At 47.9% G+C, this 16,912-nt stretch overlaps 1 protein-coding gene across 5 annotated transcripts in view; it reads left to right on the plus strand.

The window, feature by feature from the left end:
• Nucleotides 1-16,912, plus strand: part of LOC310823783 (zinc finger SWIM domain-containing protein 8-like) — a 100,404-nt gene that overhangs the window by 54,445 nt on the left and 29,047 nt on the right. For all 5 annotated transcript variants that reach the window (XM_083696636.1, XM_083696632.1, XM_083696633.1 and 2 more), the window contains 10 exons: nt 1,698-1,877; nt 1,973-2,156; nt 2,355-2,453; nt 3,179-3,303; nt 3,517-3,841; nt 4,143-4,295; nt 4,548-4,770; nt 12,066-12,355; nt 15,415-15,638; nt 16,431-16,895. In XM_083696636.1, the coding sequence (XP_083552762.1) occupies nt 1,698-1,877; nt 1,973-2,156; nt 2,355-2,453; nt 3,179-3,303; nt 3,517-3,841; nt 4,143-4,295; nt 4,548-4,770; nt 12,066-12,355; nt 15,415-15,638; nt 16,431-16,895 (2,268 nt within the window). The remainder of the gene's footprint in view (nt 1-1,697; nt 1,878-1,972; nt 2,157-2,354; nt 2,454-3,178; nt 3,304-3,516; nt 3,842-4,142; nt 4,296-4,547; nt 4,771-12,065; nt 12,356-15,414; nt 15,639-16,430; nt 16,896-16,912) is intronic.

The raw sequence follows: 16,912 nt of genomic DNA on the forward strand, positions 1-16,912 counted from the left end.
GCGTCATTCCCATCCTGAAGGAGTATCTGATGGTGTTCCAGGTGTGTATTGTAAAGTGAATTATCAATCTCTGATAGATAAACTAAATAGGCTTATCCTTGTATGGTCTCATCAGTTAGATTGTGATATAAACAGACCCTCAACTGCAAGTCATGTCTGTGTATGGTAATAGAGTTGTTGTAGTATTTTAGAATAACATGCCACAATTATTCACAGGGCAGCCAAACCCTTGTTCACAAGCTGCATGACAAGCAGCTGGGAGTGGTCACCAATTTCATGGCGTGCTTTGTTAAGGCTGAGCATCTTCACACCACACCAAAGAAGCTCATGGAGATGGATTTCAGGGACAAAATTCTGCCTCTCTGGGAGCTGTATGTCGGACCGGTGGCTGAGAAACTGAAGGCAGAAAATCCACTTCATCCGGTTAGTAAATGTATTGGAAATGGCAAATCAAACATTAATCCATTTCTCTAGGTAAAATGATTTAATTGCAATCGTTTTATTTTGATTATGTTTTCCAGAGTGTACTGCAGTTTCTCGACACAGTGAAGACTGCGTACATGTCCACAGCAGCTTTTTGCATGCCTATATGCAGAAAAAGCTGCCACTGAACAGCAGGACCCTACAATCACTGTCTGCTCTGGACCCATTGGTGAGAGGCCACTCAGAAACCGGCATACTCCTGAAGCAGCTGGCAGGGATGATGGGCCACTTGGTGCCACCCCAGTGTGACGTGCCACTGGTAAAGTTCAAGGTGGATTCCACCCTTCCCCTGTACATTGATGGTGACAACATGGTGAACTGGTGGGCAAATGTCATTGACACTGGTAGGTACCCAAGCCTAAACCATGTGGTTCAAGGGGCTCTCTCCATTTTCCATGGACCCATGGTGGATTCAACGCCATGGGAGACATCATTGACAACAAAAGTACCACAATGAGCATGGCAATCTTCATTGCAATCCAGACAACCAAGTATGCCCTCAGTTCCAGGGGTCAGACAGCCATCCAGATGTTCAAGAGAGAAGATGTGAAGCTCTCAAAGGTTGACAAGGTCCTCTGCAGGCACAAAGGACAAGGCTCACAGACAACAGGCCCTGTTGAAGAAGGGGGGGGGGGGGGGGGTGGGGGGGTATTGTATGTCACTTAATGTAATTTATTTGTCATTTCGCAAAATAAATACATCTTTAAAATTCGAATAGATGCGACTGCTAGCACTGCTTCATTATAGTAGGTCTGAATGAATCGGATAGGCTTTTATGTGTCACTTGAACAGAGCTTGTATAGAAAAATGGAGCATGCATCATGGGAAGGGGCCTGGGTGCTGCGCATTGATCATTTTCTTCCTTTTCGGGCAAAAAATGTGTCACCTTTTTGGGCCATCACCAGTTTGCACCCCTGAATACTATATACATTACAATAGTATAGGAATTTACACTATTGAATGTCTCAACAAGTGTTATCAACAGGTGATGTGCAATATCCTCAAGATGTCCACCAGGCATGCTCATTCAACTGTAAATGAGTGTTCTGAGAGCACTGTCATTGTATCAGCCACATGCAAACATATGTGAATAGTAAGAATGGCACATGACTGTCTTCACCAAATCAGTCTACATACCCAGCGGTTTCCCCTGATATCCTCTCCTACCTACCCCCCCCCCCCCTCTCTCTCTCTCTTTCTCTCTTTCCGTCCAGGGGAAGAAGAGCAAGGTGTCGACCAGCAGGCAGACCCAGGTGGCCACCAACACCCTGTCCAAGGCAGCCTTTCTGCTGACTGTGCTGAGCGAGCGGCTGGAGCTCCACAATTTGGCCTTCAGCACGGGCATGTTCTCCCTGGAGCTGCAGAGGCCCCCAGCCTCCACCAAGGCCCTTGAGGTCAGGCTAGTGCTTTGTGGTTTGCAAGATGCTTTAATAAAATATTAGGTTTGTGTTTGTTTCTGAACCTCATCTGTGTCACGTCCGTGTCTCAGGTGAAGCTGGCGTACCAGGAGTCGGAGGTGGTGGCTCTGCTGAAGAAGATCCCCCTGGGGCTGGTGGAGATGACATTCATCCGGGACCGGGCCGAGCAGTTCAGAGACGGCAACTTCTGTGACTACAGGCCAGTCCTCCCCCTCATGCTGGCGAGCTTCATATTCGATGTGCTGTGTACCCCAGGTGAGTCTCTCTCGCCACACCTAAACCTTGAAATGCAGTTGGCTAGATTCTCTCAAACCACTCCGAATCTCAAACATGGAACACAAACTGAGATTTTGAGATCTGAATGTGTACTTGCATACAACCATCACCCAGGTTTGACTTCCAGTAATAAATATTTCTCCCATCCGTCCCTGTGTGTCTATTTTGCTTGTACAGTGGTCTCCCCCACGGGCTCCTGTCCGCCCAGCCGTAACCGTAACAATGAGATGCCGGGAGATGAAGAACTGGGATTTGAGGCAGCTGTAGCAGTTCTAGGTAAGAGTCCGACACTCCCCACCTACACAATGTGGTAGACCGCTGTGGTAGACCACCGTTTTCAGGTTAAGAAAGCATTGATTTGTTGATATACACTCACCGGCCACTTTATTAGATACACCTGTTCAACTGCTCGTTAATGCAAATATCTAATGGTGTGGGGGATATTTTCTTGGCACACTTTGGGCCCCTTGGTACCAATTGAGCATCGTTTAAACGCCACAGCCTACCTGAGTATTGTTGCTGACCATGTCCATCCCTTTATGACCACATCTTCTGATGGCTACTTCCAGCAGGATAACGCGCCATGTCACAAAGCTCACATCATCTCAAACTGGTTTCTTGAACATGACAATGAGTTCACTGTACTCCAATGGCCTCCACAGTCACCAGATCTCAATCCAATAGAGCACCTTTGGGATGTGGTGGAACGGGAGATTTGCATCATGGATGTGTAGCTGACAAATCTGCAACAATGATGCTATCATGTCAATATGGACCAAAATCTCTGAGGAATGTTTCCAGCACCTTGTTGAATTTATGCCACAAAGAATTAAGGTAGTTCTGAAGGCAAAAGGGGGTCCAACCCGGTACTAGCAAGGTGTACCTAATTAAGTGGCCGGTGAGTGTATGTAATAATATTATACCGCTTTCTCCGCTGTTGCTGCTATTTCCCAATCTCGCTCTCTCTCTCTCTGACCCCCCTGTCCCTGTCTCTCTGGTAGGTATGAAGACCACAGTTAGCGAGGCAGAGCACCCACTGCTGTGTGAGAGCACCAGGAGAGAGAAGGGAGACTTGGCTCTAACCCTCATTATCACATACAAAGATTGCCAGAGCAAGCTGAAAAAGGTATGCAAGGTCACCAGCGGAAAACCAGTCCAAAAACTCTACTCCAGTTCAATTCTAATAATGTTGTGAGATTATGGATCTTAATCTTAAATTACGAAACCCAATTAGCAAAATGATAATTTAGGCACTACATAATGTTTGAGTTGTGTGTGAATTGTGAAATGTCAGCAGGCTGGTGGACTACACTCCACTCTCCTATCGCCTCTTTTTCAGATCTTGGACAAGCTGTTGAATAGGGAGAGCCAGACCCACAAGCCCCAGACCCTGAGTTCCTTCTACTCCAGCAAGCCTGCGGCCAACAGCCAGAGGAGTCTGTCAAAGCACACCACCCACTCCCATGCCCACGGGGCTGGAGGTGCAGCCGGAGGGGTGTCCAAACACTGCCCTGCCACTGCGGCTGGCTCCTCCTCTTCCTCCAACTCTGTGCAGACAGCCAGAGGGGGGGCAGCGGGACAGCAGGCAGAGCTCGGAGGCAGTGGAGGAATGCAGAACAACAACGCCGTCGCAGGACAAGGCATCAGCGAGGCCAGAGTGCAAGGTGAGGAGTAATGTCTGTCTACAGACCGGGTGTCAGTGTGTTTTTAGTCATGTCCTCATCCCAGAAAGAGTTTCACCCCTGCCTGAAGTTTTCACACTGGCACCTCTTCACTCAGGGAAATGTCATGGTGAACAACAGTGACCTTGAGGTGCTTCCTGAGGAGTAAACGTACTGTGCCATGAGGCATAGCCGTGCTAAACTATTGTCAAAGGTCAATCAGTGGAATTCTGTTTTTCTCAAACTGTCACTATTCTTGATTCAGCATTCTCAATTCTCACCACTCTCGTTACCGTGTTGGCAGATGGCGCCCAACACACGTCATGTGAACAGCTGAGTGAGGCTGCCCCCTTCAAACCCGAAGGCACAGTGCCCAGCCGCCTGGCGCTGGGAGGACGGGGGGCATATAGCGGGCGCTGCTGGGGCTCTCCGGTCCACCAGAAGAAAAAACATACAGGTACCCATGACCACCCAGACGCTGGCTGTCTTTCAAATTACACCCCATCACTCGTAGTGTGCACTGCATTTCACTGAGGCCATATGACTCTGGCCAAAAGTAGTGCACTACATGGAGAATAGGGTGAAATTTGAGATTTGCCAATTAAACACTTTTCCACTGACTTGGAATTATTGTAAAGTTGGCACCTTAGACCTTGGATGTGAATGCTGGCCTAGAAGTTTGAGAGATCCTTTGTCTTCTGTGTTCCAGGTATGGGGAGCATCGACAGCAGTGCCCCCGAGACCACCTCCGACAGCTCCCCCACCCTCAGCCGGCGTCCACTCAGGGGGGGCTGGGCTGCAGCCTCCTGGGGGAGGGGCCAGGACAGTGACAGTATCAGCAGCTCCTCATCTGATTCGCTGGGGTCCTCGTCATCCAGCGACTCTCGTAGGGCCGGAGGTGGAGCTAGGGCAAAGAGCACTGACACCAGCAGGTATCAGAATCAGAATTATTTTATTTGGCCAAGTATACACTCACCGGCCACTTTATTTAGGTACACCTTGTTAGTACCGGGTTGGAGCCCCTTTTGCCTTCAGAACTGCCTTAATTCTTTGTGGCATAGATTCAACAAGGTGCTGGAAACATTCCTCAGAGATTTTGGTCTGAATTTAAGACATGACAGCATCACGCAGTTGCTGCAGATTTGTCGGCTGCACATCCATGATGCGAATCTCCCGTTCCACCACATCCCAAAGGTGCTCTATTGGATTGAGATCTGGTGACTGTGGAGGCCATTGGAGTACAGTGAACTCATTGTCATGTTCAAGAAACCAGTTTGAGATGATGTGAGCTTTGTGACATGGCGCGTTATCCTGCTGGAAGTAGCCATTAGAAGATGGGTACACTGTGGTCATAAAGGGATGGACATAGTCAGCAACAATACTCAGGTAGGCTGTGGCGTTTAAACAATGCTCAATTGTTGTGCGTCTGCAATGCACTCTTGGCCGGACTCCCCGCCTCCGCCATCAGACCTCTGCAGCTCATCCAGAACGCTGCCGCTCGTCTGGTGTTCAACCTCCCCAAATTCTCCCATGTCACGCCCCTCCTCTGCACCCTCCACTGGCTCCCCGTAGCAGATCGCATCAGATTCAAGACCCTGGTGCTTGCCTTCCGGGCGGCAAAGGGAACAGCCCCTCCCTACTTGCAAGCAATGGTTAGCCCCCAAACCCCTGCACGATCACTCCGCTCTCCCACCTCGGCTGCCCGCCTGGCACTGCCACCGAAACGTGGATACAGCGGCCATGCCACTTGGTCACGGCCTTTCACTTTCCTGGCTCCCCGCTGGTGGAATGAGCTTCCCCCTCACTGTCAGAACTGCAGAGTCACTACCGATCTTCTGCCGTAGATTGAAAACCTACATCTCTTCAGGCTACATCTTAACAGTCCTTCCTAAGACCTCTTCACCCCCACTACCCTCCCTGTACAAGTTCTCTCCTGTTAATAAACAATTAAAAAAATAAAATAATAATAAATATAAATGGCTTCTGGCATTACGACTGCCAATGGCCCCTGGTGTTGAGCATTGATTACTTTGTCTTATGATGACTGTTGGATAGATGATTCACTTACTTAAACAAATGTGTTTGTTGTAAGTCGCTTTGGATAAAGGCGTCTGCTAAATACCATGAATGTAAATGTAAATTGGTACTAAGGGGCCCAGAGTGTGCCAAGAAAATATCCCTCACACCATTACACCACCACCTCCAGCCTTAACCGTTGATACAAGGCAGGATGGATCCATGCTTTCATGTTGTTTACGCCAAATTCTGACCCTACCATCTGAATGTCGCAGCAGAAATCGAGACTCATCAGACCAGGCAACGTTTTTCCAATCTTCTATTGTCCAGTTTTGGTGAGCCTGTGTGAATTGTAGCCTCAGTTTCCTGTTCTTAGCTGACAGGAGTGGCACCCGGTGTGGTCTTCTGCTGCTGTAGCCCATCTGCTTCAAGGTTCGACGTGTTGTACGTTCAGAGATGGTCTTCTGCATACCTTGGTTGTAACGAGTGGTTATTTGAGTTACTGTTGCCTTTCTATCATCTCGAACCAGTCTGGCCATTCTCCTCTGACCTCTGGTATCAACCAGGCATTTTCGCCCAGAGAACTACCGCTCACTGGATATTTTCTCTCTTTCGGACCATTCACTGTAAACCCTAGAGATGGTTGTGCGTGAAAATCCCAGTAGATCAGCAGTTTCTGAAATACTCAGACCAGCCCGTATGGCACCAACAACCATGCCATGTTCAATGTCACTTAAATCACCTTTCTTCCCCATTCTGATGCTCGGTTTGAACTTCAGCAGATTGTCTTGACCATGCCTAAATGCATTGAGTTGCTGCCATGTGATTGGCTGATTTAGATATTTGCGTTAACGAGCAGTTGAACAGGTGTACCTAATAAAGTGGCCGGTGAGTGTATTTGCACATACAGGAAATAGACTTGGTGAGGTTGGTGCATGGGACATAAAAAACAATAGCAAATATTGACAAAGAATTTACAAAATAGCAAAATATTAACAAAATAGCAATAACAAATTTACAAAATAGAACAATAAAACAATATATTTTGTAGGCTGTGCGAGGCAATGAGGCTAGAGGCTGTGAAACGGGTATGGGGCATGTACACTCAATTAGAATAGTTTTAAATAATAATAAATTACACTGTCAGTGCATTGTGTGTGTGTGTGACAGGGTGGGGGGTGGTAGTCCCAGAGTCAGTGAGAGGCAGGGAGCTTGTTTGTGAGCCCCACTGCCATGGGGAAGAAACTGTTCAGGTGGCGTGAGGTTTTGGTCTTGATTGACCGGAACCTTTTGCCGGATGGAAGTCTATGGAAGAGGTGGTGACCAGGATGGGAAGGATCAGCTATGATCTTTCCTGCTCTCTTACTGGTCCTGGAGTGGAACAGGTCCAGGACAGATGGCAGGTTGCAGCCGATGACCTTCTCGGCTGACCGAATGGTCCACTGCAGTCTGCCTTTGTTCTTGGCAGTGGAGGCAGCGAACCAGATGGTGATTGATTGATTGAGCTGAGGATGGACTCAATGATGGCCGTGTAGAACTCGACCATCACTTTCTGCGGCATGTTGAATTTCTTCAGCTGCCGCAGGAAGAACATCCTTTGCTGGGCCTTCTTGATGGTGGAGGTGATCTACACCCACCTGAGGTCCTTGGAAATTATTGTCCCCAGGAATCTGAATGACTCCACAGTGTTAACTGGGGGAGTCACACATGATGAGAGGGGCGGTTAGGGCTGGGCTTCTCCTGAAGTCTACTACCATCTCTACAGTTTTTAGGGCGTTCAGCTTCAAGTTGTTCTGGCTGCACCAGGAAGCCAGGCTGTCAACTTCCTCTCTGTAGGCGGCCTCATCACCATTGGAGATGAATCCAATGAGGGTTGTGTCATCCGCGAACTTCAGGAGTTTGACAGAAGGGTGGCTGGAGGTGCAGCTGTTGGTGTAGAGCAGGGGCGCCCAATACGTCGATTACGATCGACCGGTCGATCGCGAGAGAAGTGCGGGTAGATCGCTTGACATAAAAAAAAATCACGTCGTATTACGACGAGATTTCTTTTTTTACGACGGACATTTGTGCTTCAGCACGGTACGAGGCAATTGAGCCAGTGTGAGTGCGCCACTTGATTGACGTACAATGCGGCCAGTCTGAGATCGCTTCTCTTCTACGGGTCACGTGTCACCATGCATTCGCGGTTAAACGCGCTAAACTCCAGCGAGCTAAGTGACCGAGTTAGCCTTCCAATTTATATGTACTCAAGAAGGGATATAAAAATGAGTGGGGGAGCTGGACCAAGTAAGAAGCCAAAAACTTACCACTTCCATGCGGAATGGGAGGAGGACTTTTTTTTCACCATGTCTCATATATACAGTGGGGGAAATAATTATTTGATCCCCTGCTGATTTTGTTAGTTTGCCCGATTACAAAGAAATGAGCGGTCTATAATTTTTATGGTACTTTTATTTTAACAAATAGAGACAGAATATCAACAAAGAAGTCCAGAAAAAACACATTATATAAATTAATTTGCATTTGATCGAAGGAAATAAGCATTTGATCCTCAAGCAAAACATGACTTAGTCAGACGTTTCTTATAGTTGGTCACCAGGTTTGCACACATCTCAGGAGGGATTTTGGTCCACTCCTCTTTACAGATCCTTTCCAAATCCTGAAGGTTTCAAGGCTTTTGCTTGGCAACTCGAAGCTTCAGCTCCCTCCACAAATTTTCTATAGGATTAAGGTCTGGAGACTAGCTAGGCCACTCCATGACCTTAGTGTGCTTCTTCTTGAGCCACTCCTTTGTTGCCTTGGCTGTATGTTTTGGGTCATTGTCATGCTGGAAGACCCATCCACGACCCATCCTCAGTGCTCTGGCTGAGGGAAGGAGGTTCTCGTCCAAGATCTTACGGTACATGGCCCCGTCCATTGGCCCCTCAATGCAGTGAAGTCGTCCTGTACCCTTAGCAGAGAAACAACCCCAAAGCATAATGTTTCCACCTCCGTGTTTGACGGTGGGGATGGTGTTCTTGGGATTGTAGCATTCAGCATTTCTCTCCCTCCAAACACGAAGAGTCGAATTTATGCCAAAGAGTTCAATTTTGGTCTCATCTGACCACATCACCTTCTCCCAAGCCTTCTCTGAATCATTTAGGTGTTCATTGGCAAACTTCAGATGGTCCTGTACATGTGCCTTCTTGAGCAGGGGGACCTTGCGGGCACTGCAGGATTTCAATCCGTTACGGTGTAGTGTGTTACCAATGGTTTTCTTGGTGACTGTGGTCCCAGCTGCCTTGAGATCATTACCAAGCTCCTCCCGTGTAGTTCTGGGCTGATCCCTCACCCTTCTCATGATCATCCTTACCCCACGAGGCGAGATCTTGCATGGAGCTCCAGGCCGAGGGCGACTGATTCTTATTTTGTATTTCTTCCATTTTCTAATAATTGCACCAACAGTTGTCTCCTTCTCACCAAGCTTCTTGCTGATGGTCTTGTAGCCCATTCCAGCCTTGTGCAGGTCTACAACTCTTACCCTGATGTCCTTTGAATGTTCTTTGGTCTTGCCCATGGTGGTGGAGAGGTTGGAATGGAAGAGATTGATTCTATTGACAGGTGTCTTTTATACCCATAACAAGCAGAGATTAGGAGTACTTTTCCTAAAGTGACAGGACTAATCTGTGTGCCTCATGGGCATATAACCGGTCTGTATGAGCCAGAATTCTTGCTGGTTTGTAGGGGATCAAATACTTATTTCCTTCGATCAAATGCAAATTAATTTATAACTTTATATAATGTGTTTTTTCTGGACTTTTTTGTTGATATTCTGTGTCTATTTGTTAAAATAAAAGTACCATAAAAATTATAGACCGCTCATTTCTTTGTAATCGGGCAAACTAACAAAATCAGCAGGGGATCAAATAATTATTTCCCCCACTGTATATATATATATATATAGCATTTTTTAATGTAGGTAGATCATTTTGACCTGGTCATTTTGAAAGTAGCTCTCAAGCCGAAAAAGTGTGGGCACCCCTGGTGTAGAGGGAGAAGAGTAGAGGAGAGAGCACACAGCCTTGTGGGGCTCCAGTGCTGATGGTCCGGGGCAAGCTTGCCCAGCCGCACGTGCTGCTTCCTGTCTGTCAGGAAGTCAGTGATCCACCTGCAGGTGGGCTCAGGCACGCTCAGCTGGGATAGCTTGTCCTGGAGGAGAGCTGGGGCGATGGTGTTGAATGCGGAGCTGAAGTCCACAAACAGGATCCTGGTGTAGGTGCCGGGGGAGTCTAGGTGCTGGAGGATGAAGTGGAGTCCCATGTTGACTGCGTCGTCTACAGACCTGTTGGCTCTGTAGGTGAACTGCAGTGGGTCGAGGAGGGGGATGGTGATGGCCTTGAGGTGGGTGAGCACTTGGCGCTCAAAGGTCTTCATTACCACAGAGGTCAGGGCGACTGGTCTGTAGGCCTCTGATACTCTGCTTTTTGGCAACTGGGATGATGGTGGATGTTTTGAAGCAGGCAGGTACCATGCATTCGACCAGTGAGGTGTTAAAGATGTCCGTAAACACTGGAGACAGCTGGTCTGCACAGTGCTTCACTGTGGAGGGGGAGACAACGTCTGGTCCAGCTGCCTTGCGGGGGTTCTGTTTTTTTAACAGTTTGTTGACGTCTCTCTCCTGGATGGAGAGAGGTGTGATGGTGGGGGGGGGGCTGGGCTGGTCCATTATGTAGGGGGGGGGGCGGGGGGTAGTGTCTCTGTCCAGGCTGGGAAGAAGAGGTGTGATAGCTGTGGAGGGGGGTTGGTTGTGTGGGTCAGAGTCAGGACTGTTCCATTGTCTGTCGAATCTACAGTAGCTGTTTGAGTCTTGCTGCTAACCAGGGCTTGTCATTGTTGTAACTCACCCTGGTGCGTGTTGGAATACACCTGTCCTCACAGGAGCTGATGTATGACGTCACAGACTCTGTGTATTCGTCCAGGCTGTTGGATGCAATCTTAAAAATGTCCCAGTTTGTGGTATCTAGGCAGTCACAGAGCTCCTCCACTGCTTCTTTGCTGCTCCAATTCTTTGATCAACACACAGCAGGTTTAGAAAGTTTTAATTTCTGCCTCTATGCCAGGATCAGATGAATAAGAGCGTGATCCAAAATCTTCTCCTCCCTGGTCGGGCATTTGATTAACTGCTTATATTTAGGGAGTTTTTGTGAGTTAAGTTGCCCTTGTTAAAGTCCCCAAGGACAATAACTGGGGAATACGTGTTCTCTCTCCTTTTCTCCACTCCTAATATTTGGTCGATGAGTTGACGTTGAGCCACTTTCACATCAGCTTGCGGAGGGATGTAGATGCCAACCAATATAAAAGAAGTGAATTCACGTGGAGAATAAAACGGTCTGCAGGTGACGAAAAATGATTCCAGGTCAGGAGAAGTTTGCACCAGCGTTGATTTATGTAGAAACAGATCCCTCCACCTTTCGTTTTGCGTGAAAGTGTCGGGTCGCGATCCGCACGTGACAGCTGGAATCCGGGCAGTTGTACTCCTCGTCAGTTGTCCGGTGTAGATTCAATCAGCCACGATTCCGTGAAACACAAAAGTCTCTCACAAAAGAAAAGTCACTCTTTGTCCTGATAAGAAGATGCAATTCGTCCATTTTGTTGCACAGTGAGCAGACATTTGAGAGGAGTATTCCCGGTAGAGGTGACCGTAATCCTCCCTGAAGCGCACCAGAGCCCCGGTGCGCTTACCTCTCCGTCTCCGCCTCACTGCTTGGCCAAGGGCCAGAGCACCTTTGACCAGAATGTCCAGTAAATTCACAGATGAGGCGAGAAAGTTGGGACATAAATCAAATGGTGTTGAGTCCCTGATGTTAAGTATCTCGTCCCTCAGAGTGGAATCACAATTAACGGAATTAAAGACGAAAAACAAACAAAGTGCGCACCAACACACTGTGGCAGCCGTAGGAGGTGCCGTCTTGTCACACAGTTCATGGCTAACCTCCTAATACCAAATAAAAAGTGAACACGACATGTCTTGACGTGATTATAGGACACACTAGTATTGCAAATGGCAATATGCAAAGGGACCATTCATTAATTTTGCAGTTTTGTGTCGCTTGTCTCTCGTGGGCGTTGTAGCTATTCTAGGGAATGACCAGTGGATCATGCATGTACTTATACAATACAACACAACACACTTACTAATACATTGAATTTCCTCTTCCCACTCCCTTCTCAGGTATAAAGGGCGTCGTCCAGAGTGCCACGCCCCCCATGTGCCCAACCAGCCGTCGGAGGCAGCGGCCCATTTCTACTTTGAGCTGGCCAGGACGGTCCTGATCAAGGCTGGCGGCAACAGCTCCACTTCCATCTTCACCCAGCCGTCGGGGAGTGAAGTGCACCAGGGACCCCACCGCAACCTGCACCTCTGTGCCTTTGAGATTGGCATGTACGCCCTGGGCCTGCACAACTTTGTCTCACCCAATTGGCTATCCAGGACCTACTCCTCCCACGTCTCCTGGATCACAGGTCAGGGGGGCTGGAATGAAGGGGTGGGCTCCTCTATTTTAGGCTTCAAGGGAATTAAATCCCTTCATTTCGGGGGGAACTATTCGTGTAAATGTATGTTTTCATTTGCTATAGAGTGAAAACTCCTGGTCAACAGCAGTACACACACATACAGTGCCCTCCATAAGTATTGGAAAGAGGAAGCATTTTGTCTTATTTTAGCGTTTTTTGTACTCAAACAAACTTGATTTGAAATCAAACAATTATTATGGGGTCAAAGTAGAGATTCTCAGCTTTAATTCAATGTATTTTTTTCAGATTGGTTTCACTATTTAGAAAGTACAACGTTTTCCAAATGTGTATTTCAGGGCCCCATGAGTATTAGAAAAAATGATGTCCAAATAAAGCACTCGTGTTTAGTATTTGGTCGACAATCCTATAACTGCCTGAAGTCTGCAACCCATTGACCCCACCAGACGCTGGGTATATTCTCTGGTAATGCTCTGCCAGGCCTGTACTCCAGCCATTTTCACTTGTTTGTTTTGAGGTCGCTTTGCCTTAAATTCTTCAGCAAAAGAAATGCAAGTTCAATTGGATTTAAATCTGGAGATTGACTTGACCACTCTAGAATTTTCCACTTTTTGGCCCAAACCTCCCTTGTTGCTATGGCAGTATGTTTGCGGTCGTTGTCTTGCTGTATGATGAAGTGCCGTCCAATGAGATTGGAAGCATTTGCTCGTACTTCAGCAGACAAGATGTTTCTGTACACTTCAGAATTCATTCTGCTGCTGCCGTCAGCAGTTTACATCATCAAAGAAGACAAATGAGACAGTTTCAGTGGCAGCCACACATGCCCAAGCCATAACACCCCCTCCACCATATTTCACAGATGAGGTGGTGTGTGAGATTTTGTGTGATTCCTTTTTTTTCTTCACACTTTACACTTGCTATCACTCTGGCACATGTTAATCTTTCTCATCTGTCCACAAGACCATTTCCAAAACTCTGCAGGCTCTTAGGTACTTTTTTAGCAAACTCTTATCTGGCCATCCGGTTTCTGTTGCTAACTAGTGGTTTACACCTTGCAGTGGTAGCCTCTGTAGTTCTGCTGGCATCTTCTGTGGATGGTCGTCTCTGATATTCACACCTACCTCCCGGAGAGTGTTCCGAAACGTTTTCTTAATTATGGTGAGCATTCTTCGGTCATCCACTGTAAAAGTCTTCCTTGGCCTACCAGGCCGTTTGCGATCACAATTCTTTTATTTGGCCAAGTATATTTGCACATACAGGAAATTGACTTGGTGAGGTTGGTGCATGGGACATAAAAAAAAAAAGCAAATATTGACAAGAAATTTGCTAAATATTAACAAAATAGCAATTACAAATTTACAAAAAAGAACAGCAGAACAATACATTTTGTAGGCTGTGCGGGGCTAAGTGGCAATGAGGCTAGAGGCTGTGAAATGGGTATGGGGCAAGTTACACTGTCAGTCCATTGTGTGTGTGACAGGGTGGGGGGGGGTGGAAGTCCCAGAGTCAGTGAGAGGCAGGGAGCTTGTTTGTGAGCCTGAGGAAGAAACTGTTCAGGTGGCGCAAGGTTTTGGTCTTGATTGACCGGAACCTTTTGTCGGATGGAAGTCTATGGAAGAGGTGGTGACCAGGATGGGAAGGATCAGCTATGATCTTTCCTGCTCTCTTACTGTTCCTGGAGTGGAACAGGTGCAGGAGAGATGGCAGGTTGCAGCCGATGACCTTCTCGGCTGACTGAATGATCCGCTGCAGTCTACCTTTGTTCTTGGCAGTGGAGGCAGGGAACCAGACGGTGATCGATCAGCTGAGGATGGACTCAATGATGGCCGTGTAGAACTCGACCATCACTTTCTGCGGCATGTTGAATTTCTTCAGCTGCCGCAGGAAGAACATCCTCTGCTGGGCCTTCTTGATGGTGGAGGTGACGTTCTCTGCCCACCTGAGGTCCTTTGAAATGATTGTCCCCAGGAATGAATGACTGAATGACTCCACAGGTTAACTGGGGGAGTCACATGTGATGAGGGGGGCGGTTGGGGCTGGGCTTCTCCTGAAGTCTACTACCATCTCTACAGTTTTTAGGGCGTTCAGCTCCAAGTTGTTCTTGACACCAGGAAGCCAGGCTGTCAACTTCCTCTCTGTAGGCGGCCTCATCACCATTGGAGATGAATCCAATGAGGGTTGTGTCATCCGCGAATTTCAGGAGTTTGACAGAAGGGTGGCTAGAGGTGCAGCTGTTGGTGTAGAGGGAGAAGAGTAGAGGAGAGAGAGCACACAGCCTTTTGGGGCTCCGGTGATGATGGTCCTGGGCTCCGAGACAAGCTTGCCCAGCCGCACGTGCTGCTTCCTGTGTGTCAGGAAGTCAGTGATCCACCTGCAGGTGGGCTCAGGCACGCTCAAGTGTTTTTCTTCTTTTTAATGATGTTCCAATCTGCTGTTGTTGGCAAGCCTAATGTTTTGGATATATTTGTGATAGTTTTTTTTATAAAAAAAAAAAAAAAAAAGATTTCTCAGCCCAATAATGTCTTTTTTGACTTGCAGTGACAACTCTTTGGTCTTCATGTTGACAGATACCAATAGAAGACTCCAAAGGAAAACGTAAAGGCTAGAATCAATACTAGACATTGACAGCTCTCTTATGCCTGCACAAATGGTGTTACGGAACACACCTGACTAACCAGAAACACCTGTCAAGCCAATTCTCCAACACTACTGGTTCCCTGAAATAGGGGTCGATGTAAAAAAAAAAAAAGTGTTATTTCTAAATGGTGAAACCAATCTGAAAAAAGAAAACATTGAATTAAAGCTGATAAAGTAGAGATTAACCTCATAGTAATTTTTTGATTTCAAATCCAAACTGTTGGAGTATAGAGGTAAAAGAAGACAAAATGCTTCCTTTTTCCAATACTTATGAAGGGCACTGTATTTAATACCTGTATGGCTGGATGTGTCAGCCAATATGTTGCTCCTCTCTGCCTTGTTCATTGTATATAGGCTATCAGAGACTGATGGCAGAGAGAACCTCTTACTCATTGTGTTCCTCTGTCCTCCAGGCCAGGCCATGGAGATCGGCAGCGTTGCCCTGAATATCATGATGGAGTGCTGGGACGGTCACCTGACCCCTCCTGAGGTGGCCTCCCTGGCGGACCGTACGTCGCGGGCGCGGGACCCTAACATGGTGCGGACCGCAGCCGAGCTAGCCCTGAGTTGTCTGCCCCACGCACATGCCCTCAACCCCAACGAGATCCAAAGGGCCCTGGTGCAGTGTAAAGAACAGGTTAGTGTCTCTCTCACACACACACACACACACACACACACACACACGCACACAGAGGATGGCTCTTCAATCCACTGACATGATAGTACAATTGTTTCTGGGAAGCGTAAGGGGGGGGGGGTGCTTCACAATCAATCACAACTGGTGTAATGATGTGGAGACGCACTCAACCTTCTGTTCTCCTGACCTGGAGCACATGATGTGAAAATGCAGACCCTTCTACCTTCCACGGGAATTCTCGTCTGTTGTCATTACTGCTGTCTACATACCTCCCTAGGCTGACGCTTCTATTGCACTCAAAGAACTGTACGTGACAGTGAACAAGCAGGAATCGGCTCATCCAGAGGCCGCTTTCATTGTGACTGGGGACTTCGACCAAGCCAACCTGAAGAAAGTTCTACCTAGATTCCACCAGCATATCGCCTGCCCCAAGCGAGCTGACAATATTATTACATTTTATTGCATTGTTGATTGTTGTTTGCTGCATTATTGAGGAGCTAGCTTGCCCTAAGCATTTCATTGCATCGTCTAAAATTGTATTCTATGTACATGATGATAAATAAGCTTTGATTTGACACACACACAATACAATACACTGAAGGAAACTGTTCTGTTTCTACAGACCTATTATATCAACAAGATAACAGAGACACTCATTATATAGTACAGCAACACAAATAGCAGAACCCTAACCCTAACCCTGTTCATACATGCTATGCACCCTTGGTGACCAAAAAAAATGCAATTTTCAGGGTGATGATGTCCCACCTGTCCTCTCCTCCCTCTCTGCAGGACAACGTGATGCTGGAGAAGGCCTGCATGGCGGTGGAGGAGGCAGCCAAGGGGGGCGGTGTGTACCCTGAGGTGCTGTTTGAGGTGGCTCACCAGTGGTACTGGCTCTATGAGCAGACTGTAGGTGGGGGCTCCGGGACCCAGCGCGAGGGGCCAGGCCGCTGTGGGGCCAGTAGGAGACCCCCAGAGATGGGCTGTGGGGTGCTGGACAGCGGCCACGGCAGGCCCATGGAGTCCCAGGGGGTTGCGACGGTGACGGCCTCGGTAGCGGCCTCGGTGACAACGACGGCGGTGATGCCTGTCATCTCGGTGGGCGCCACCATCTACCAGTCCAACACCATGCCTGGCCAAGCCATGACCCACACCCAAGGCCTGCACCCCTACACCACCATCTGCACCCCCCAGAACCTGGGCCACCCGCTCCAGCACGTTCCCCGGCCCAACATCCCCGGTGCCTACCCACAGGTAAGAAGACTGTCTGG

This window comes from Argentina silus, assembly GCF_951799395.1.
Source record: "Argentina silus genome assembly, chromosome: Y".
NCBI lineage: Eukaryota > Metazoa > Chordata > Actinopteri > Argentiniformes > Argentinidae > Argentina > Argentina silus.